This window comes from Anastrepha obliqua, chromosome 1 (assembly GCF_027943255.1).
Source record: "Anastrepha obliqua isolate idAnaObli1 chromosome 1, idAnaObli1_1.0, whole genome shotgun sequence".
Taxonomy (NCBI): domain Eukaryota; kingdom Metazoa; phylum Arthropoda; class Insecta; order Diptera; family Tephritidae; genus Anastrepha; species Anastrepha obliqua.
Window position 1 is genome coordinate 31896615 of NC_072892.1, and position 24731 is coordinate 31921345.

General features: G+C 36.0%; 1 protein-coding gene across 9 annotated transcripts in view; it reads right to left on the bottom strand.

Moving 5' to 3' along the window:
• Nucleotides 1–24731, bottom strand: part of LOC129235747 (trithorax group protein osa) — a 182005-nt gene that overhangs the window by 109354 nt on the left and 47920 nt on the right. For all 9 annotated transcript variants that reach the window (XM_054869763.1, XM_054869761.1, XM_054869766.1 and 6 more), the window contains 2 exons: nt 20663–20890; nt 8519–8707 (listed from right to left, as the gene is read on the bottom strand). In XM_054869763.1, coding sequence (XP_054725738.1) covers nt 8519–8707; nt 20663–20890 — 417 coding nt within the window. The remainder of the gene's footprint in view (nt 1–8518; nt 8708–20662; nt 20891–24731) is intronic.

Below are 24731 nucleotides of genomic sequence, written 5' to 3' on the forward strand. Positions count from 1 at the left end.
AAAATTAAATTTTCCTCTTTTTTCGATTTTAAATATACCTTTGTGTTTGTGCGTCCAGCATACAAAATTTACCAGACAGACTAATCCACATAAAAGTCAATTGATTGTCGCCATTTAGTTGCATAACAACGACTATGGGTTTTTTGTTTTTGTTTTTTATTGAAATTTCACCTTTGACATACACGAATGCTGCATGCTGGATGAGTGAAAAGCAGGCAGGACGGCACAGCGGAAGCGAATATTGCATTGCCGCATTGTGCAAATTGAACAACGTCCACTGGCTGCGCTGGCACTCGATTTGCTGCTGCTGCATCACCTCAATTCGTCAATAGCTAATTTGTCCGCAAACGTTGGTCGGATGGTGTGAATCCACACCCGAAATGACCGTCGCAACTGGTCGACCGACGCTTAAATCGCGTCAAACACATACCGATGTTTGGATATTCAAATGGTGTTGCTGCTGCCGATGCCGATGCTTGGTGTCTCTGTTGCCAAGTGGCTGTCGTTTTATGGATTGCTGCAATTCAAGCGCTTCGTGCATTATTCAGCAGGCAGGCGGCATTTGACGCCAACTCTGGTGGCGGTGAGTACAAAACACTCTCAACATGTGAGGGCCCACATACGACATACATACACATATGTATGTACGTAGGTATGTGTCCAAATGAAATTGGAGACTCGTCTGTATGTTTGTCCATCATTGCACTCAATACGATTTTTACTTATTGCTCCATTTTCTGCTGCTGTCAGGCGCTTAATGCTCACTCTGCTTCACTATACCTACCCCATTGGTATGTATGTATGTTTACTACTTTTATTTTCAGCTTTTTATGTATTTAATTTTGCTGTTTTTCATTTGTCCCACCGTTCGTTCGGTTGGCCGCTCATGCGACTGATCGGCCGACGGTTGCCTCAGCCAGCCAAATGTTTGCATTGCGGAATTAATTTGCACGCGTTTGCTCACTTGGCGCGCTTGCTGTGCCAGCGATGTTCCAACAACAAAAACAAAAGCAAAAAAAAACTAAATACAAAAACGAAACAAAAACAATAACAGAACATAAAATTGCATTTGTTGTATTGTAGTTGCTGCTGCACACAAATTGCTTACATTTATTTGCAATTTCGTCCGTCCGCCTGGTTGGTTCGGCCGCATTGCCATGTGTGTTTAACGGGCCCGCTGATTTCATTTGACCGAAATGTTTTCAGCCGCAGTATTATTTTATCGCATTGAAGTAGCGTTGCCTTTTACGTCTCGAATGTAATTCTGCGAGTAAAAATGTGGCAACGCAATGCAGCTCAGCCTATGTTGCGAAATTGCACAAATTCGTTGCCAACCGTTTGCGCTGACAGCCCCACAAAGAATTTACAATGGCAGTAAACCCCTTTTTCAGTACATCTATTTTGTGTTGCCTGCTTTTAGGCGCATAAGCGTGTAACAATATGCTTTTGTGTTGCCGAAATGCATTTTTTACATTTGTTTTACTCATACTTACTCATCTCTCACCGCTCTCATTTTCATATGCAAGTTATGCAACGCTCGTTTGGTTTTTGATTTTGTTTTTGTTTTGCTCATTACACTGATATGATGTTGTTCTATTCCTATTGTTGCAGCCACTGCGCTGTGCGCTGTGCGACTGCGGCTGCTGCTTCCTAATATAAATGTAAATAAGAACACGCTATGCAAAATTCGATTGAAATTTTTAATTGGCATTCCGCGCTATTGATCCACAATTCCACGCACCCACGAGCCCTTCACTCTCCGCGCAACTGCAATTATTAATAGCATGTGACGTGCGCTGAGTCACTTTGGCTTTGATCACTGCAATCGCAGTTGTGTCACGTGCCAGTGTGGGTATAGAAGTTTAATTAGTGAATGCAAATGCTTCGTTCAATGGAACTGTGCAATGCTGTTCGATGAACGGTTTTTCATATTATTTTTGCTACTTAATTGGAAATACAATTAAAAGCCAGTTTTTCGGGAAAACGTCTAGCAAAAAATTTTCTCTGAATAAATAGCAAATAGTAAATAAAAAAAACAAGGAAACGAGATCGACGTTTGTGCAAAAAAAGGCATAATGAGACTGATTAAGAATGACCGCGCATAAACGGCAACAAAAAAACATTTCTTGAACGAAGTGTGTTTGTTGTTGTTGTTGTTGTTGTTGTTGAAGCAGCATACACATTCCACATACACATTCGGGGAATGCTGCTGAAGTGACAGTCCTCGGCCGGCTATAAATTCGGGTCTTTCCGGTTACGTAGAACCGACTGTCGTGGGAACGCATGCGCTCGTCGCTCGCCTCTGATCCTCACTAGTGAACGCTGGCTCCCTATCACATAATTGTATGGTGACTTGGAAAGTAGTCGGCATCATGTGTGGGGCAAGATTGTGTGCTACTCTTAAATCTATACTCTCCTCAAAAAGGTATCAACTAGGATTGCGGATGCTGCAGACTATGAATAGTGAATAGCTCAACGAAATGCAATCACACGTATTGCGAGTCCTTCAAACAACTTTTCCCGTAGAATTTTCGACAGAAATACCTGTTAATCCAGGTGTCAAGGTGCAGTTCCTTCTATTTGTGGAACAACATCAGGACGCACACCACAAATAGGCGAAGGAGCTCGGCCAAACATCCAAAAAACAAAGAGGGTGTACGCGCCAATTATTTATTTTATTTTAAACAGACTGTAAGAGTTTAGACTAGCTATAGAATGTCGATGTCTTAGAGCCACTACTGAGCGAAATATTCAACGATCCACTGAAAATAAATTTAAAGGCGAATACTTCTAGAAAAAGGGTCAGAGCTGAATGCCCCCACTATGTTCTAAAAAGTTTTGCAGTTCAGGTTTTACGACGATGGGCTTATCATCTTACGACGACGGTTTTTAACTGAGTCGGGAAAGAAGGAAAGCAGTTTCGGATAATTAGTTTAAGCGCACATAAAAAAAAGCTCTTTACAATATTCAGAACGTAATTGTTCTGATGATTTCTTGCTTGAAGTCTTTTAGAGAAAGATTCTGCGGAAGATTTTTGAACCTTTGCACGTTGACGACGGCGAGTATCCTAGGCGATGTAACAATGAGCTGTATGAGCTTTACGACTACATAGACATTTTTTTTCTTTGTTCACTCCTCGCGAAAGCACTGGGCCTCGACAAGACTCAGTCTTGCGTTGGTTTCGTTAATCGATTTTGATTTCTGACAGGGTAGGTGATTAGCCTGCCGTTACATAGACATAGCGCAGCGAATAAAGATCCAGCGGCTTCGTTGGTTGAATCAGATCGTCCGAATGCATACAAACGCTCCGGCGCTGAAAGTATTCGATGTGGTACCAGCTGCTGGTAACAGAGGAAGAGAAAGGCCTCCTGCCTTCGCCTTGCTCTGTCCAACTGACACGAAAAAGAAATGTACCAGTCATTTTGCGTGTTTTGTTAAACTCTGCCAAAATTGTGTGTGCGGTTATCGCGCTAATCAATAGTCGTTATTATCATTTATTGCCCATAGATAGTTCTTATAAATTTTTGAAAAACGCGGGCCGTTCTAGTAAAGAAACCCCGACTATTGTGGGAGCGTATCGATAGTCCATCAGGTTCAGTATTTAATGGAATTATTGCTTCGACTAAGTAACGCTGACAATAACTGACAAAGCCAACCACTTCGCACTATCTGTAGTAGGTAATTAAATTCATTCCGTTCACGCCGCAATAGGGCATTGTAAAGAAAGTTATAACTTAAAAAAAATGGCGAATTGATTGTCGGTGAAGAAAATCAGATTATCCACGTTTGAAAAAGACATGACTGGGCAATTTTAATCCCTTTAATAGAAGCGACAGGAAAACTAAAGGAAACTAGGTTTGTCACTAACATAACAGTGCTGCCAAACTAACTAAAAACTTAAGCACTACAACAGAGGTGTTAATTAAGCGCCAAGAGAAGGATTCGAATAGTTGAAGCCGCCCCTTGAATTAAACTGCACGAATTTTGCAAATATGAATACGAAATAATTTGATGATAATTATGAGTTACGAACCTGAGCTTAACTGTCTAGTGCTTAACAGCTTATTCTGGAAAAAAGTCAAGGTATAAACTGCATGGCGTGGCCTATAAAAGCCAATTTTCAACTCTAAATATATGCAACTAAACGATGCTTGGTGTAAGAATCATAAAGTTGTATATTAAAAATATATAAAAAAAGTAAGTAATCCGGAAAACAGTAAATTTGCTTGTGCTTAGTTCAGTAAGCAATTGAGACTTTATTAGATAATAAAGTGTTGATCTATGATTACTAAAAATAATATTTAGTTTCCACTGCTTGACCAAGCTAAGCAAAGCAATCAGTTGAGACGATAATAAATAAATAATAAAAAAAATATTTTCTATTCATTGGCAGCATAAAAATCATTGCAGAGTCAATTTTGCTGTATTTCTTTAATTAACTTTTACTATGAGAAAATGTTCAATTCAATACAGAATATGTAATAATTAACATTATATTTTTATTAAATTCATAGACCTTAGGCTTTATTACTTTTGCTACCTGTTAGATGCAATTTCAACCGGAGGCTATTCGCGTTCATGCTACACGTCACACAGATACGAACCAAGTAACGTTTGAAAGCAGTTAGCAGTTTCAGCAACTTCCAAATGCAGTTAAATGTGCATTAAAGGCATTTAAAGATGTTTAATGAAAATATTTAATGGCGAAATTTGAGAAAATAAATACATTATGCCGTAAGTTTTAAACGGTGCAGCTATTATCAGCAACCAAAAACTATCAGAAACAACTAACTAAGAGTAGAGGTTATGATAGATTGTAATAACCGCCGTGCAGTCATCCAAGGTTCACTAAGAGTGGCACATTGCAGTACTATTTGCAGATATGAAGTTTTGAAATATGTTTATGGAATGCATCTCCAAGTGTCTGCTTAATTAATGGTAGTAGACTTATTGAGCTCATTTCCGCCAGTTGAAAAGGAATGCAAAGATCGCACTACCGTTAGGAAAATATAGAAGGCTCCGCATGTCGCTGTGCCGCTACTAGATTATTAGTGAATGTGACAGAATCAGTTATTCTGCTGACGTCAATTTAGAGGTTTGTTTTTTGTTTGTTTTTCTTACTATTTGCCATTAATTAACTGACTGACTTTCCTATGTTATTCTCAAAAAAGTTTGCTACTTTGACATTTTACTTTCTATTCTCGCTCGTAGTTCACCTAGAATTATCAATCCGTGCAATTTTGTATTCTACCATCATTTTTGCAAATTTTGTTTGTTAATTGAAAACAATGTTACGTTTTCTCTTAGTTGCAGTAGAAATTAGTCGAATGCAACCGATTGTACAGTTTGTGCTCCCATTATATAATAGAATGTCTTGGGATAACCATTTGATGAAAGTGCTCTTATTGATTTAGTTTTAGGTTAGGGTAATAAAACGAGATCAAATAAAGAGAAATAGACATGGAAGAGCAGCTAAAGGGTGATTTTTTAGTTATTATCTTTTTAAACAGTTGGTTTAAACAGCTGACGCACGTTTCGTGTTTGGTTTCACTGTCAAACATCTTCAGCTTGGATAATAACTTAACCATGAATCGTCTTACAAACGAACAACGCTTGCAAATCATTGAATTTTATTATAAAAATGCGTCTTCTGTTAAGAAAGTTTACCGCGCGCTGCTTCCATTTTATGGTCAGTTTAATCGACCCACTGAAGTGGCTATTCGAGCTATTGTGACTAAATTTAGAACCAAATTTACATTATTGGACATCAAACCATCAACACGCCTACGTAGAGTGCGAACTGAAGAAAATATCGCAGCTGTATCGGCCAGTGTTAATGATGACCATCAATTATCGATTCGTCGCTGTTCGCAGCAAATGGGCCTCTGTTACTCAACAACGTGGAAAATTTTCCGAAAGGATTTAGGTGTGAAGCCTTTCAAAATACAGCTGGAGAATTTTTGGTGAATGGGCTCTTGGAAAGTTGGCCGAAGATCCACTTTTTTATCGAAAAATTGTGTTCAGCGACGAAGCTCATTTTTGGATCAATGGGTACGTAAATAAGCAGAATTGTCGATTTTGGAGTGAAGATCAGTCAGAAGAATTGCAAGAGCTATCAATGTATCCAGAAAAGGTCACAGTTTGGTGCGGTTTATGGGCTGGAGGTATCATTGGACCGTACTTCTTCAAAGATGCTGCGAATCGTAACGTAACTGTGAATGGTGAGCGCTACGGTGAAATGATATCCAACTTTTTTTTGCCCAAAATGCAAAAGCTTGACTTGCATGACATGGGGTTTCAGCAAGACGGCGGCACATGCCACACAGCACGCGTAACAATGGACTTGTTGAGAGGTGAGTTCGGTGAACATTTTAGTTCACGTTCGGGACCTGTCAATTGGCCACCCAGATCGTGCGATATAACGCCTTTAGATTATTTTTTGTGGTGCTATGTCAAAGATCATGTCTATTCAGACAAGCCTGCTTCAATTAACGCATTGGAAGATAACATTAAAGCATTTATATGTGAGATACCGGCCGAAACATTGGAAAGAGTATGCCAACATTGGACTAAGCGGATGGACCATTTGAAGCGGATAGACCATCGTATGCCGAATTTACATTGAAATTTAGAAGGGCTTTATAGTTTGATTTTTTTATTTAATTTTTTATTTTTATTTTTTTTTTTTTTTTTTTGATATTTAATTTTTATTTTTAAATATTTAATTTTTATTTTTAAATATTTGATTTTTATTTTTAAATATTTAATTTTTATTTTTAAATATTTAATTTTTATTTTTAAATATTTAATTTTTATTTTTAAATATCTAATTTTTATTTTTAAATATTGAATTTTTTTTGTATTTAATCTTTTTGATTTGTATTTTATTTTATTTTACTGTAGTTTTTTTTATCTTATTCGTTTTTTTTATTTAATTTTGTTATAATAAACTTTTTTTTTTTTTAATTTTTTTTAAACTAATTTTTTTTAATCTAATTTTTTAATCTATTTTTTTTTTATCTAATTTTGTATTTAATTTAAATATAATCTGGTAAATAATTTCACGGCTATTATTTGTTGAACATGAAATCCGGCATTTGTCCGCCGCGACTACGAGTTACATGGCCTCTTCGATCAAGAAAATTATTGACAACTTTTTCTAATAAATCTGGCCCTCTGGCGTCAATGGTGGTTTGAATATTGCAATAAATCGATTGTCAAGCTCGCTCTATGATAAGTTGCAACGCCAAATGTGATCGATGTTTAGTGGATTAATTTTGGAAACAAAAATTCTGTCAGCGAGGCTCGATAGCCTTTCACCGAAAGAAATAAAGACCGATGATACCGCCAGAGTTCAATGAACTTCAGCTACAGATTTATATATTTATATTATTTATTTATTTTATTTTATTACTTATTTATTTATTTTTATTTATTTATTTATTTTATTTACTTATTTATTTTATTTATTATTATTTATTTTTTTCTTCAAAGTAAATTTCCACAATTTGGAAGCATTGTTCTGGCGTTAAACGACTCATGACGACGTGCCAAACCTTACACAGTTGGCAACTCACAGCTGTCAAACCATAGTTATCGATATGAATGGTCCTCAAGCAGCTAAAAAAAGCACCCTATACTATTATAAAAACATAAAAAAGACTTAATATTAAAAAAAGTTGTGAAAACTTTGCAGCTCGTCACCCTACCATTATTTTGAAAAGAGGTGTATGTACATATGTACCAACGAAGGAAGAGCAGCAGCAAGAGCCTAAAGCAATTTAATTTATTCATTCAGTCATTCGTGCATTCATTGGACTTTACGCATATGTTTACTTGTCTAGCTCAACAAACAACACCTTGTCCCACTTCCAACCAATCCAGTAACACCTACTTTCTTTCCTACATTCCTTCTTCTTGCCTGCCTGCCCGCCCGCCCGTTTGGCCCTTTGCCATCAAGCAATTTATTTATTATTTTTCATGCTTATTCACTGTTCCCGATTATTATTACTTTTTTTTCATATGACAAGGCAAACAGTGGCGCAGTTGCGTGCCGCATGATGACATCAATTCAATCATCTGCCCACGCGTCAACTCGTGCTGGAACAATTTTTACATACTCGGTGCGAGTGGTACATAAGGGGTGCGTTTTATGAACTAGGCCGATTTTCTGAATTAAAAGAACATGCGGAGATAATCACTTGGCACTGGAGTCAATAGTTTTCCCAACCAACGCAGGTCAACTGTTATAATTATGGTGGAATGAATAAATAGCTATAAAAATATTTGCAAGTTTTAAGACGAAAAAATTTCAATTTTCATTTTAAGTTAAAAAAATAGATGCTTGCAGCTGCAACAAAAACCGCACCCTGTTTTGATTTGTTCGTGCCACACAATTCGACAGACATGAAATCCATTTTATTACGACTGTGTAGGTGCATATATATACAGTTTATATATCTGTATGTACGTATTTGAAAGGAAAATTGGCGCGCACGTAACGATGAAAATTAATTACCTGATGTGGTGATGGTGACGCCTGCGATGGCTGTGGCGAAGGACTCGGTGCATGTCCAGGACTACTGCTGGGCGGTGGACCGCCATGCTGTGATTGATGCGGTGATGCTGGGGGATGCGGATGGCCACCAGGCCCGGGACTAGGTGCCGGCGATGTACCACCGGGCCAAGGTCGATTCGGTTCAGGATACTGAAAAAGTGTGAGCAGTAAAAGAAGAAGTTACAAACAATGGCTGTAAGTTTACACGTTCAAGTGCATATAAAGGCATAAGTGTGTATGTATGTATGTATATATTTGTATGGAATGAAAAATGAGAGAGATATGAATACAAAAGCAAAGTTCACGCGACCCATTGTCCGTTTATTTGTCTACTCGACTGCTGCGACAATACGCGGTTGTGGTGTACGCGCGTAATTTTATAAATGAATATGAAATTTTAATAACAAAAAAGTGATAAAATTGTAAAATCCCCCAGCGCAAAGGTGTACAATGGCAGTCGCCGGGCAGTAGTGGACTGGACAACATGACAACCTGGACATGGATGTTTTCTCTGCATACAAAAGGTTGTACGTGCATATAATTTAATTTAGTTTTTATTTTATTTGCGGGCATCGCATTTTAGCACAATTTAATTGTATGAATTTTTTATGTTCATGTTTTCACGACAACACTGAATGAATGCAGTGGAAACCAAAAGTAAATTTATATTCGTTTAGTTCCGCATTTGCGACAGCAATTTTTTATTTCAATTTTAATCTTTTTCTCGTACGCTCGTACCTTTTATTCCCCAACGCGTACACGCATACGTGAGTAGTACTTCGTTTTTTAAATTAAAATATATTTCCAAAAATAAAAAAACGAAAATTGCGCCAACTTCTTTAAAGTAATTTTTTTGTGTGTGGCGTAACAACTATCTTATCCCTTTCTACAAAAACAAAGCGATGTCAGATGCTGTTCAAACTAGCGCGGAATAAAACGTATGTCACACTGTCTCTATATATAGGGGAACGAGTCCTCGACGCACGCATCAGAAGTATCGCTAAGATCACCAACAAACAGTTCATGAACGTTTGAACGCCATTAAGAAATGATCTGATCCTGGAAACCATCATTAAACACCTAATTTGCACCTACCATAAAGTAACTACCCAGGTAAAAAGTACGATGGGGCTGAACCAAAGTTTCAGAGTTAATATAGGTGCGCATTACGGCTCAGCTTTAAGCCCTCTTCTCTTTAATCTGGTGATGGACTTTCTTACTCGTGAAATCCAAGACAACCCCCCTTGAACACTGCTGTATGCTGACAATGTAGCCCTTCTTGCACGCGACAAAGTCATCCTCCAAGAAAATCTTAGCCTACGGTTTGCTGTCCTTGAATCGAATGGGTAAGCCGCACAAAGACCGAAGCAATCGAGTATCATTGTGCCGCAGCAGTTGTGAGAGAGAGACGCAAGAGTTGCAGATGGAGGTACCAAAATGAAGGCCAGGCAGACCACCAAAAACCTGGACAAACCTCATTAAACACTGCATGTGATGCAGAAACCTCAGTGAAGAGACGACTCAGAACCAGGTGACCTGGACACTTCGCACAAGGAAAGCCGATCCGAAATAGGAAAAGGCTAGGTTAAAGGAGAAGAAGAAATAAGGATTTTCCGGGATAGTGCATGCTAATAATCTACTAACAATTCCTGAACTTTTACACGAGACTTAACGCCATTGATAAAAATGAGTCAACACTATTGGAAATTGTGTTCGCAAGCCCAACATCAGTAGACGTTCTCGCGACAGTCGGTTCTACGTAACTGGAACGACCCGGATTTATATCCGACCAAGGACGTCACGTCTCCGTATATGCATGGGGAATGTTCATGCTGCTACAATAACGGTCATTTAATGGTTATTATGTTGCATACATACCATATACTTGCGCCAACCACCACTAACTCATATGCCTATCATTTCTTCTCTTGTAGGTACACCCTGTTGCAAATTATCAACACACCACTATTTTTTATTGAAATATAGTTCATGCCATATAACGCAAAGTTACAAACTTTGTAAAAAACTTAAAAAAAAATTTCAAAATTTCATTAAAAATTTCAGCTTTTTAACCAGAATTTTTAGAATTTTTTTGGAAAAGTCGAAAGTCGAAAAGTCTTTAGGAGTTTACGTAAAAGTACTTAAAAAATGATCAAAAGTAAGACTTGTTTCGGATTCTTATTTTTCTGGGTATGCAGTTTTATAGCACATCAAATTTTTGTATAACAAAGTGCAAGTTTCAAGTGATTACAAAATACCTTTAATGTTGAAACATTTTTTTCGCCAGGTGTTCCACATTTTCTTCTATACAAAGTGCAGGCTCGACTTTTTTTATATATTGTAGAAGAAAAACCGTAGCACCACCGTCAACGAAAAAAAATTCTCAAAAATCAATGGCATTTTGCAGTCTCTTGAAACTTACATGTTTTATACTAAATTTCAATGGGTTCTAAAACTACATACTCAGAAAAATAAGAATCCGAAACAAGTCTTATTTTTCAACTTTTTTGAAGTATTTTTACGTTAACTCCTCAAGGCTTTTCTAGTGTTTAGCGTTAATGCTCATTTATGAGTGCATTTTAAAGTATTTGTTTGAGCATTCAAAAAGCTTTTGCTGCAGCGTCGCGCTAAGTGAACTTTAAACGAATAGTTGAAAATCCATCTATTCACCGTTCACACGTTTTTGTGCCAGGTATTTTTGATTTCTTAACATGAAGTTTTAATGATTTTTCTTAAAACAAATTTGTGATATTTTTCGGTAGAAGTGACTATATTTTATTTCTGATTTTTTGCGTATTTTTTTATAAATCTGTATATGGAATATGTATGCATTTACTTATAATCCATTGTATGTTAACAACAAACAATATTAACAAAAAAAGCAAAAAAGTACTAACAAAATTATGTAATAGGAATATGACTCCAAAAAGGCTATTAGGAAGGCTCAAATAAGACTTTAAAATATCTCCAAAACTCACTAAAAATGAGCTATAAAACGCACCGATTTCATCGGATTTGAAGTGTTTTTTTAAGTCATTTCGTCATAGAACGAGAAATTACACATTTGAAGCTCAAAAAAAACTCATTTGTGAGTGAAAAGTTGTATTATAAGCAGGTTTATAGCACATAAAAGCATTTCAGGATTCTTTTAGTTAGCCGGGTATGCAAGTTTTTTTTTTCTACTGAAATCAAAAGGCATTAACACGAAATTTTGTTTTTGATAAATTTTTATGTTAACATTACATTACGTTAACATTACCGTAGAGTAGACAGAAAACTGGGGTGTTAATGCCAATTTCTTATTATTTAACGCAAGGAGTAGAAACACGCGAATTTATTAAAAAACAAAAACAAAATTACGTATACTTCACTTCCCATTATTGCAATTAACTGACCATCGCTATCGCTGTCTATGTATTTTATTTTCATCATTAAAAAAAACAAATCAACGAAAATAAACTGCAACAGCAATGGTCAGAATGATTGGTAAAGAATTATTTGAATAAAAATATGGAAAAGTTAATGCCATAACATTTTTTCATTTGCAACCGAAAACTTTTCAGGATATTTGTAGACCCACCGACCGCCTTTGATTCATCAGTGCAGCATCATTGTATTTGTTGTTTGGCTTGCACAAAGCAACCGCCGATGCTGCCACCGTTATTCATAAGTATTAAAGCATTTTGCATCAGAAATGCATATAAAAACATACATTCACACAACCATGCACAAATACATATACGCAAGGAAAATTTTATACATTTTTGCTTCAGTAGTTTCATTAATTTCCCGTTTTTTATCTGCCCTAATTCCCAGATAAATGACTGTTTTTTTTCATCTCATACGCATGTGGGGTTGTGAGTGTGTGTGAGAGGGTGTTTCTCAACAATTCAATTTTCATTTACAAAAACGGACAACTGTTTGGTGTGCATTTTTTATAAAAATTTATGCGCTACAGCACAAAATTTATTATTGGCGAAAAAAATAATAATTTTTTTTACTTTTTATTGTACTTTTATTTGCCATTTTTTATTGTACTTTTATTTGCCATTTTGTGTGGGTGTGTGTGCGCGCGCATGTTTTTTAGTGCATAAATATTTTCATAGATGTACACTAATATGAATATTGAACAACAATTTCGTTTGCGGTTATATGTATTTGCCCATGTATGAGTGTAAATATCCTGCGAGCATTCTGCATACACACGCAGATAGATACAACAACATGCACACAGATTAAGTTTGCACTATGTATGTACACTGGTGGCCGAGACTAGAGCAACGGAAATCGGTTAACTCGTTGAGCCCGGCGTCGGTCCCTAGGGACCGACAGTGAACTTTCCGTTTGGCCGGCGTCGGTCCCTAGGGACCGACAATGAACTAAGACCGATAGTTAAAAAATAAATGTATAGTAATTTTAATGAAGTTTATTGAAACACTCTAAACAGAATATATTTTCAAAGTGTACTTTTGTCTGCTGCAATTCGTTTCTAACTAATCGCTCCAGTCTCCAGTCTGAATATTCCCGATTGCTCGCTCGTTGCCGGCCAAATGGAAAGTACAGTAATATCGATGCCGGGCTCAACGTGTTAATAGTTTGTTTTATAAAGGTAAAAATTAAAATAATTTAAATAGAAAACAAAATTGTTTTAAAATTCTTTGGTAAGTTTATCATTACAGTTTGCAGCTACAAAATTATATTAGGTCCGCAACTAAGTTCTCGCTGTTTGTCAATAGCTGTCGCCAGCAGTGTGTTCTAGTCGATTCTAACATAACCTAAACGTCATACACCAAGCTTGGTTTTGGTATCATATACTTTTAGTTTTGTGAAAATATCTGATTTTGTGCCGAATAATCGTTATTTGCGGGAAGTGTTGATTTTCCTCTTTCATTCGAAAAAAAAACGGCGGCTGAAGCGCATCGAGAGCTACAAAAAGTTTATGGAGATGCTGCTTTAAGTGAAAAACATGCCAAGATTGGTTCCGCCGCTTCAAAGATGGTGATTTTAATGTTGACGACCGTCCGCGTGAAGGAAGACCAAAAACCTTCGAAGACGCTGAATTGGAGGCATTGCTCAATGAGGATCCGTGTCAAACGCAAGAAGAGCTTGCTTCAGTATTAGGAGTTACCCACCAATCCATTTCCAAGCGATTGCATGCTTTGGGAATGATTCAGAAACAGGGGATTTGGGACAAAAATGGAAGGGTTTTCTTCATCGCATCGTGACGGGTGATGAAAAATGGATTCATTACCACCACTCCAAAGAAAAGAAAGTCATGGGGACTGCCGGGTCATGCTTCTACGTCGTCGCCTCGACCGAATATTCACGCTGCGAAGGTTATGCTATGTATTCGGTGAGACCAAGTTGGTGTTATTTATTATGAACTGTTAAAACCAAGCGAAACCATCACTGGGGATCGGTATCGACTTCAATTGATGTGACTGAGCCGAGCGACGCGCGAGAAGAGGCCGCAATACGCGGAGAGGCATGAAAAAGTGGTTCTACAGCATGACAACGCTCGGCCATATTCTCCAGATATTACCCCGTCCAATTATCACCTGTTCCGATCGATGGCACATGGTATAGCTGACCAGCAATTCCATTCATATGAAGATATCAAAAAATGGATTGATGCGTGGATAACCTCAAAAGATGAACAGTTTTACCGCGACGGTATACGAGATCTACCAGAAAGATGGGAAAAAGTAGTGGCCAGCGATGGGCAATACTTTCAATGATTCACTTGTAACCGTTTTTTTTTTTTTTTTCAAAAAAAGAGAACTTAGTTGCGCACCTAATACAATAAATAAAAGCAAGTAAGCGACATAAAAATGCACAGATTCGGAAAAGCAAACGTTTTGGAAAGTGAAATGCTGCCCTATGCAGAAAAATATATGCCGCATAATTGGGTTTTTCATTGTGACAATTACCCAAACAATATATCGCAGTATAATTGCAAGAGTTATTTTAGTCTTCGAAGGAAAATTTTATTATTTAATACATATTTAAATAATATTTTTTTCTTTGTGTTTTGCAGCTTAAAATTTTTAATAGCATACATAATTGTGTTATATTTAAGACTGAAAAAAAACTTTTTCGTTATTACAAACAGCTTTACGAACTGTTAAATAAATGTGAAATGTCAATTGCTTTAAATTTGACCAACAGTGTACAAACGCGCATTTCACAATTAATTTGCATTGTCATGCTGCAACTTCGACTCTCATTTCATTTCATTTATTTAATTTTTTTTGTATATCAATTCAGCGCAATTTTAATAAATCCCCGGATATTTTGTTGGTTTAGTATTTTTTCCTACCGCATGCGTATTAATTCATGTTTGTTTAATGGCAAAACTTTTCTCTGCAATAAAAATTGCATTTTATATTAGACACACTTGTATGTATGTATGTATATGTAAGTAGGCAGGTACTCGTATTTGCAGAGCAGGAGAAAAAATGCTCATTTGTGTTTGCTGATATGTAAAATTATGAAACAGAAAAAACACATACAAACGTCAATTTCAGGTGAATTCATATATTTTATTTTTGTATTATTTTTAATTAATTGCATGGCTGACGGGATTTACTTATTTTTTTATTGCTGTTTTTGTTGTATTTTTTTACACCTGAGCGAAAATCCAGGACAAGGATCATTATTGATTCGAATTTTTTACGTATATCTACATATAAAATATGAATACATACAATTTTTTGTAGTGAAATATTAAAATATAAAAATCCAAATTTAATGCTCACTTCCATGTGAACTTCAATAATTGAAAATCATCGCTAAGCACGTTACCTAAGCACACACCTGCATATGTATGAAACAGGAATTTTGTAGGTGTACTAAAAAGTGCACGCTTTTCATGCTTAAGTGGAAGAAAATATATTTAAATAAAAAGTAATTGCTATTGCTAGATACACATTCTTGCCAACTCTCAAACAAATTGTGTATGCCTTGCAAAAATTGATTCGTCGTTTTTTTTTTTTAACAAAATCAGTATTCCACAATTTCGTAAGGAACCTACTAGAACGTCATCGTTGGAAATTAGGTGGTAATCAAATGAAGTTTGTTCTGATGAATGAGCTGCATAGGGGCAGTGCTTCTCAAATACAACAATTCCCTTGCACATTCTGTTAGATTTTCTTATATTCTGTGCGGTTGTTATTGATGATAGGTAACGTTCATTTGTAATAACTTCCCCTTCTTCCCCTATTTTTAGCGACTTATAAGAGATTATACTGCGCTGATCACAACAAACATAGAGCATTGTATTTTTCCTGGCTCTGGCGACTAGTACGTGACTACAACTTGGTTGATTTCGGGTTCAAAATCTAATCATCTTTAATGCCTAGGTAAACACCTAACAAAGAATTTGTGCGCGCGCCAATCGATGATATTAATTAATATGCCAGAAAAAATAAAAGCTCTAAAAAAATTACCCAGTAATATAAAAGGTAGAAGACTATTTGTACTGGAGTCATAAGTGTTCACATATGAAAATAAAAAAAAGAAAGGTATTAACGGTATTGAACTTTTGAAATGTGATTTATATGGATTTATTGGAGGTCTCATAATGGTATCAAAACGGCGCTTAGTGGTACTTGAGGAGTGCCAGGTGCACTTCAACCATTTCTCCTACCTACCTATGGAAGAACAAAACGCACAATACCATCAATAAAAAAAAATTATTAAATATTAGGGCGTTTTTGAGACACTTCAAACTTACGCTATTGTTTGAGCTATAAAACTGCATACTCAAAAGTTTTCTGAACATTCTGCTTAAAATATTGGAAATTCTTATGAATTCTTCCTGAATTCCTTACAAAACTTGAAGCTTTGATTCACATGGCTTTGGTGAAATAATGAACTATATTTTTATGGTGTTTGGGTTTTTTTTGTTTTTTGGCGACGGTTGAAAATACCCCTACCTCATATAATAGCTAACTAATAGTAACTATTTTTCCCATTTTCATTTCTTTCTCAAAATTATTGCCACTTGTAGTTTTAACGTATTTCTAAAGAAGAAAAAATGGTAAGGGTTATCAAATATCTAAATTTTTATATTCATTCATCTCCTTTGTGCTCACTTGTTATATATTGTACGTAGATATGTGTACATAATTTTTCCACAAATGTTAAAATCTAATCAAGTTTCATTAAACTTAATTTTTCTCTTAGTTTAATTTTATTTTATTTTTCGATTTCTATCTATTTTTCTTTTAATCTACTTAGACTTGCGCTGATTGAGTAATTATTAAACAAAGGCTACGTTTACAACAATAAAGTGTTTGCATACAAGACCGAGAAAACGTCGACTTTAAAAATTGTATTTTAGTAGGGATGAAAATAATTGAATTGATTCATTTTGCTTGGAGATATTAAAATAACAAAAACAAATGTTCGCTTTTTGAATCTCAGTAATCCAATAATCTCAGTACAAAATTTAAAGGTTTTTGTTTTTGTTGGCTACCCAAACATCGAAGGGGTAAACGATGGGAGATGAAGAATATCATATGAGAGCATATTTAAACATAACACACATACACATCTCTTCATATTTTGTTAGAGAATGGCGCCCCTGGTATACAATTGTGTGTGTTATTTTACAACAATAAATGCAACATCCTGATATGCATATACGATCAAGAGCTCGTGCATCAGCTGCATTCTGTATTCAGTGTATGGGATGCATTTTTTACTGTTACAAGAAACGCCGTTGCTTTTTAGGCAGCAAACCATATATAAAAGAACATAGAAGCAATATATACAAGGAAATTTTAATTCGAAAACCTACGCATAAGGAGCTCATTACAAATTGAAATGACTCAAAAATGTCGCTTTCAAATGTATACTGAAGACTTTTATATGTGTACTATATACAATTGAAACCCATGTATAGGTTTTTATTAGTGTAGGGCGTAACTTCTCCTCCAATTTGTGATGTGCGCTTGATGTTGTTTCACATATGGAGAGACCTACAGAGAAACTTTTTATTGACAGAAATGTAAACGGGAGCTCGCCATTGCCTGCCGAGAGACGATCGCGATTAGAAAGGTATTCCTTTAAGAATTTTCTTGTCTGTAGCCAGCTTACAACTCGAATTTAAATAGCATAATATTCACTCACTTATAACTCCTGCATACAAATTATAGATAGATAAAAGTATGCGATATGATATCCTTACGACTTTTTGTGGCATGCCATCAAAGATGGCCGATATATCGCCAAACCAGCAAAGATTCAAGTACTTAAACATTCAAATATTGCAGAAATAGGACTCGAAACTCTTGCAAGTGGGCTACTGTAGCGTAGACCGAGACAGCAATTTCAATGAAGTCATATTCCATAAGTTTTATAATTTCTAATAAACCAATTCATTGATAAATATCGAAATACTGATTTGGAAGGAAGCCAGCCTATAGCCAACCCTTCATTTGTTCATTTCTCTCAAATTCTTTATACCGAGGTTTCGCTGTGTTTGAAAAATTGGGGAAATTATGAAGCATTTTTTGATCAATAATTTTTTTACTTTTGTAGGCAGTTTTTATATGATCTCACAATTGGTGTACATGAATTGCTGAACAAATAGCCTAAGTCATACTGTCTAAACCGAGCTTCAAAACCAATCTTGCTTTTTTCTGCAAATGGAAGCTCCATCCGAATTGCATATGACTTGTTCAAGAAGCTCTCTGATACCACAAAATACACGCACAGTTTCGTCATTCCGCGTACAGAAGGGATCGCTGTCAGAAAAACAAAACTTCATGAAAGAAGTTGGAATGAAACCAACAGCAATCGTTTCACTACACAGAAGCCGATTCCATAAGCAGCAACAACAAAATTAAGTTTAAGTTAAGTCCACTGCTACGACAAGAATAATAATGATTAAAACGCTCCACATGCCCCCAATAACAGCAATAATAGCAAAATCTTATTTATGATAATGATGTGGCAACTGACAGGCCGAGGCAACAGCCGAAGCAACAACAAAAAGTAAGAGCACTGCAATGCAGTTGTCGCATCTCGAGCAACAACAATTTCAACAATGAAACCAACAGCTAAAATTTACTTCAATAGCTGCTCTGATACGTGCCATACATAGCAACAATAATAGCTGCAGCAGCTAGGCTCCTAGTCGAGGACAAAGTGTTCAATTGCAATTGATGCCACAACAAGTGCAGGGATATAACAGCGCAGACACACACACATAAATGCACAATTTTCCATTTACTCGTCATTACGTGTATATAATATATGTACACATGTACAAATGTACGTCTGCGTGTGTGTGTCGATATTTGTATGTATAGTTCGTGCTCGCGTTGCGTGGACGCATACACATCTGCACTATCAAAATTAATTCACACCACATGGAAGGACACCAAGGGAAGCAAATAAAACCACACACGAACACATTCACACAGTTGCATTGCATGTTACATATTATGTTATGTTATGTTGTTGCTATTGCAGTTGAAGCAGCTGACAGGCAAGCATAAACTAGTGAAACAAATTTCTAGTTGGCAACTAGTGTTTTGTGATCGGTCGAGTAATGACTTGATTGTCACAGAAGACAAACTAAAAGATTGTCACAGAAGACAAACTAAAAAGCAATTCCTTTCCTAAAATGGCTATTACATGCATTGCTACTTAAGTTATCAGATGGACAAGTAAAAATAAATATAACATTTACAATTGAAAATTACTTTATGGCTTTTAAAAATATTGTCCATGGAGTTCAACTACTTCTTCACTCTGATGAAGGTACTGTCGTTAAAATTAATCTAAAAGAAACTATAGGTATGTAACTGGTTCTGTCACTTTATAGTACGAGCAACAACATCGTTTCGTAAAATTCCCCTGTACACACACACAGAAGAACAGGGGAACTAGACTGCGAATGCATCAGTAGATTTTCTGTAGGGTATTTATTTGCATAATGCAATATTCTCAAATGGACAAGCGTCGTAAAGTGTTATTTGTTTCCCCATGGTGGTTGTATGCATATATGTATGTATGCATGGGTATTTGTGTTGTCAGGGAAGTAGAGGAGTAACTGATGATGCGATTGGAGATGGCGCTGTTGTCATATTATTGGAAATTTTGTTGCTCTCGTTTTTATTTGTATATAATTGTAATGTGCGTACAAGTAGATGAGTACAACATATTGCACATGCTGTAAAATCTAATATGTAGTTTTTCGAATAAATTTTTGTGATAATATGTATAGATATGGCATTTCATATGTAGATAATAACAGCATTTCATTCGTCCGTTGCTGACGATTAGTTTACAAAAAGCGGGATGGGCCTACGAAGTACCAAATTAGCTTAAACAGCTATCAAATTCAAACGGTAAATTTTCGAAGTTTGATGTAAAGATATAAAATAATGAATAATGAATAATGAATAAACCTATGTACATATGTAAAATATGAAGGCATCTCATAATATTTGATATGCTTGAGAACTTTTACAAAAAAAGTTAAACAATAAAACTGTCAATAAATGTATCGATTATGTGATCTAAAAAGCCGTATTGGTGAATTAAATGCATCCAATAATGATTTATTGTTAATGATAAAAATTTGATAATCTTATTTTAGCTCTCTCGAAACCTTTTTCGATAAATGACAAAACAAAATTAATTTTGAGCCTTGTATTTATTATATGGAGAAAATGCGGAACACTGTCAGGAGAAAAATTATAAAAAAACAACGGAATTTTGTAGCAACTTAAAACTTGCACTTTATTATACTACAATTCAATAAGCTTAAAACTGCCCGCCAATACTTTTTTTAGAAATGCTAATTAAAAACTTTGGTGTTACTATAAAAAGTCTATATTCCATTTTTCTAAGTTTAGAAACTGGGACTTACATATACATACATATGTTTTTTAGACAAAAATACTACACAGTAAAAGAAAACAAATATATTGTCAAAAAGTGCGAAGAAAGTATACACATTTTCCAATTTTCCGGAAGGTCGGATTTTTGCCTGATTTTGCAATGCCAATCAGCTTGGACATAAAACAAAGTCGAAGTGAACATACAATAATCTAACATTTATGAATTTTGATTTTTTAGTGCAATTACCTGATGTTGTGAGTAGGCAGTTCGATGATTCGGGCCTGTCGCTGGCCCAGGAGGTGTGGGATACCGCTGTGGATACGGTGAGTATTGTGCAGCAGCCGTACCCTGATTTGATGATTGCGGTGGGGGCGGTGGTGGACCGCCCGGCTGTTGTTGGGGTGAACTTGGATAGGAACCTGAATTTTGACCATGTGCTGGCGGATAAGGTGATTGGCCTCTGGAAGTATTTGTCTGTAAAAAGAAAAACAAAAATTTTGTATTAGATAATTAATGCGAATTTGAACAGTATTTTATAGCTATAGAAAATAAACGATGAATATTAAATTACAGGCGATTTGCATCTGAAAACTTTTGTAATCGACTTTACCGTATAAATAATTCGCAAAATTTAATGCTATTTATTACGCCATCTCTTAACCTTTCACAAGCTTTCAGATCTCAAAGCAGCCGCTCTTTGATAGTTCGTTAACATAATATGAGAGAGCGGACGGATGAAGCGTGTAAAGCATTCAAAGAAATTCCATGACTTGGAATTGTCTAACCTAATGAGAGGCTTGAGAGGTTTCGCATAACAGCACACAAATTCCCCAAGAAACGATACTCGTTTTTGTCACCACTGCAAAGGAGAAGTTCTATCGTTCTCTGACAAGTTTCAAATACAGTAGAAAAATTGTGCTCCAGTCCTCGTCTTAGCATAAGACAACAATAAATAAACTCTAGATTTCTACAGAGTTTCAACCATTCCAACTATTTACAAATGTGGAGATAAATCGAACCTAGATAAATACCAGAGAAAAAATCAGTTACTTTAAAGGTGAACTATTCACGCACGCTCATCGGCAATTTATAGCAGAAATATGCCTTCGTTTACATCAACCTTCATGGATCGGAAATTTTTTATAATAGCAACAAAGGTCTCTAGGGGCAATGACAGACGTTAGACAGAGCTTTTGCTACCATCGGACATTCGAAGACGTCATAAACATTTAGCATAACATAGGGTAATTTCCAGTTCACTAAATTAAACAATTTCCGCGCCTTTCGGTCCATAGCAGTTAGTCTTATGGGATAAAAAATCAAGCCATTTGTCATTGTATAGTTTGTGGGGGCAACATCTTTTCCGGAACTTACGTAGTCCGGGAGAATTTTTTCTTACTCAATAACTCACTGAAGAAGTCTAAGAACTATTGCACAACTCCCAACACTATGATTAACAAGGACAAAAACCAGATTTCATAAAACTATGTGACAAAACAAAAGTAAATTGAGAAAGATTGACTCAAGTTTACAAAGAAGCAAAGCGGAAATCCCCAACCAACGGCAAAGCAAATGAGAATTTCTAATATGTGCTTCGAGTACTATTCAGGTATGAATGACAAAGTGCAGCACATAAAAGCGTAATTAAATTGGAGATATGTTGAAGAACAAGCACCAAGCCAAGCCAAGCTATGAAATGAACGAATATAGTCGTCTACAAGAACAACAAACTATTTTCGTAACATATGGAAGCAATCAACACCCACACATTTGATTTTGTACAAGTATACCTAAAATATACCAACAAGTATGTGCACGACATGTCCACCAAACATACACACGAAACATACCAGAAATACTTGAGAGACAAATAGGAGAGTAGAAGAAACTCAAAGTACGTACACATGTACGTGTATGTGCATGTATCAAGTGTTGCAGTTCGAATCCGAGTTCGTATCGTTTGCTCCTTAGGAATTTGCTTTGTTTCAAGCAGTGCAATATACATATCTAATTTCCCCACCTGTGTTCTTTAACAAAAAAAAAAAAACAACAAACAATATAAGCTGAAGTAATAATCAGAAATGAGGTAAAGAAGCACAGCAAGTACTGAGCCAATCAATTATTTTGCCATTTTCGCCACCCGCACGCACTTTATAAGTATTATCACTCCTACCAGTGTGATGGTAGACGGACGTCATGAACGAGGATATTCTTCACGTCTCCTGAAATCAGACTAATATCGATTGGGAAATAATGGCAACGGTATTTATTTCGCTGTTACAAATTAAAATCAGATTATTGCTGAGTAAGTGAAGAAAACAAACGGGATGCGAGCCGAGAAATAGGCAACAAAAAAATGCAAAGAATTTAAGGAGAGTTGAGGGATACAATGCGATATGGGATGTGTTGTAAGAGTGATCGAGGGAAATTTTTTAAAATATTTTGTACAATAAAAAAATCGAAAAAAAGTATCCCACAACAACAACTTCGGAATGCAATCAAAATTGGAATGTGATGATTAATATTACGTAGTAATGTCTGAGCAGCGTTTCCCAAAGCGCGCTGTACGACGATATTTTAGGTCTCTCAAAAAATAAAATATTCCATATGAAATATTCGTATGTTAAAGATCGCATATCAAGTGAAATGCGAGCAAACACTTTGTGTCGTGAGCATCCAAAGCAGGGTTGTATACAAAAATCATTCAGCTAAAAAAATAAAGAGCTTTTTTTATTTCATTTCATTTAAAATGAATTTCCAGCTGCTTTTATCTTTGATTCACTGAGAAGCGAGCGCACTGAAAAGTGGATTTCGATCACTTTATTCTAGGAATAAAAAAATATTTTTTTTTTTGTTTTTCGGTTTATCGTTCAAAAATTTAGTTCCACGCTTGGCATCCATTAATTTTTCCACAAAAAGTAATTTTCTAATCATTTAAAATTTATATATTTTTATGATATGTTTAATTCGTCTTTTTCGTTTTCTTCCATTGTGACTTCAGTATTTTCCTCACAACAAGTAATTGTCGTATTATCGCAACGAAATGGAAGAATCATAAATGAGCTAATGGCTCGATGCATTCCGCGCCGTGCATTAAATGAAGCTCCACTCTTCACTACCATTCAGGCCATTATAACCAGCGAGTAAGTGAACCGTAAAAAAACGTAAAATATGAGTGTAGCTCGGAAAGCTTAGTTAAAAGCCAGAGGTCTCCTGCCCACTCCCAGCATTAAAAATATGTAAAAGTGCGCTAACGGACTGCTAAAGTTTGGAAAACTCTGGTTTAGTTTCATTAATCGTGAGCCATTTCAGCGAATTCAAAAAGTGACAGCAACAACAACAACATCAATATATAAAAATCAATATCTACCAAAGTACACTAAGCAACAATAAATAAAAAAAATCCCCCTCAACATTCGATTCATATTGCATACGACTTTCATGCGGTAGGAAAATCCACACGCCCGCAGAGGATAGCAGAAAAATCAAGCAAAAACCAATAAAATGAAATATTAGTAAGAGAAAAAAATGAGCACGACTGAAATTAAATACGCAAAGAAACATGAAAGAAAAATTGCAATAAAATGAAACAGGACATTGCCATAAAAAATACGCACAAAAAAAACAAGAACAACATATGTGGCGCTGAAATGAAGCAATGAAATAAAATTTATGAATAAAATGTAAATAAAAGCGCACTGAGGCAAAGTTTTAGCCAACGGCAAGAACACGCACAAGTTCAATGCAATCCAACCCCGTCACCGTAATCGTATAAAGCAGAATGCATTGTATCATCACCCACCAACTTGACGTAACATCCAAGGAAAATTCAATGCAAACCAGGCAACTAAGCAGCCAACCAGCCAACAGCCGCCAAAAAAACCAATCATCATCATTATCCACATGCAACATCATCAGCAGCAGACATTGTCAACGTGGCCACCCTCCACATGCATCAATTGCCATACATATGTACCTATGTATGTATGTATGTGTTGATAAATGTACATCGCCTTCGCACAGCCACCAGTGTGCGCACTTTGAAAAGCCCTTCAAAGCCGACATCATTTCTGCCACTGCTGATGCCATACATAATACTTAGTTGCCTGCACTGACTCTACTATCCTGCAGTGAAGCTAGTGGCAGTGGCGGTGGCGGTGATGGCGGCAAAATGCTTCAAAGGTAAAATAATAGAATGTGTAAAACTAAAGTGACGGCAGCATAGCATAAAAGCAAATGACATGAAATGAAAAATGAATGAAATGTATTGTTTTTGTTGTTCTTTCTATTTTTTGTTTGCCGCCCGCCCACTTCT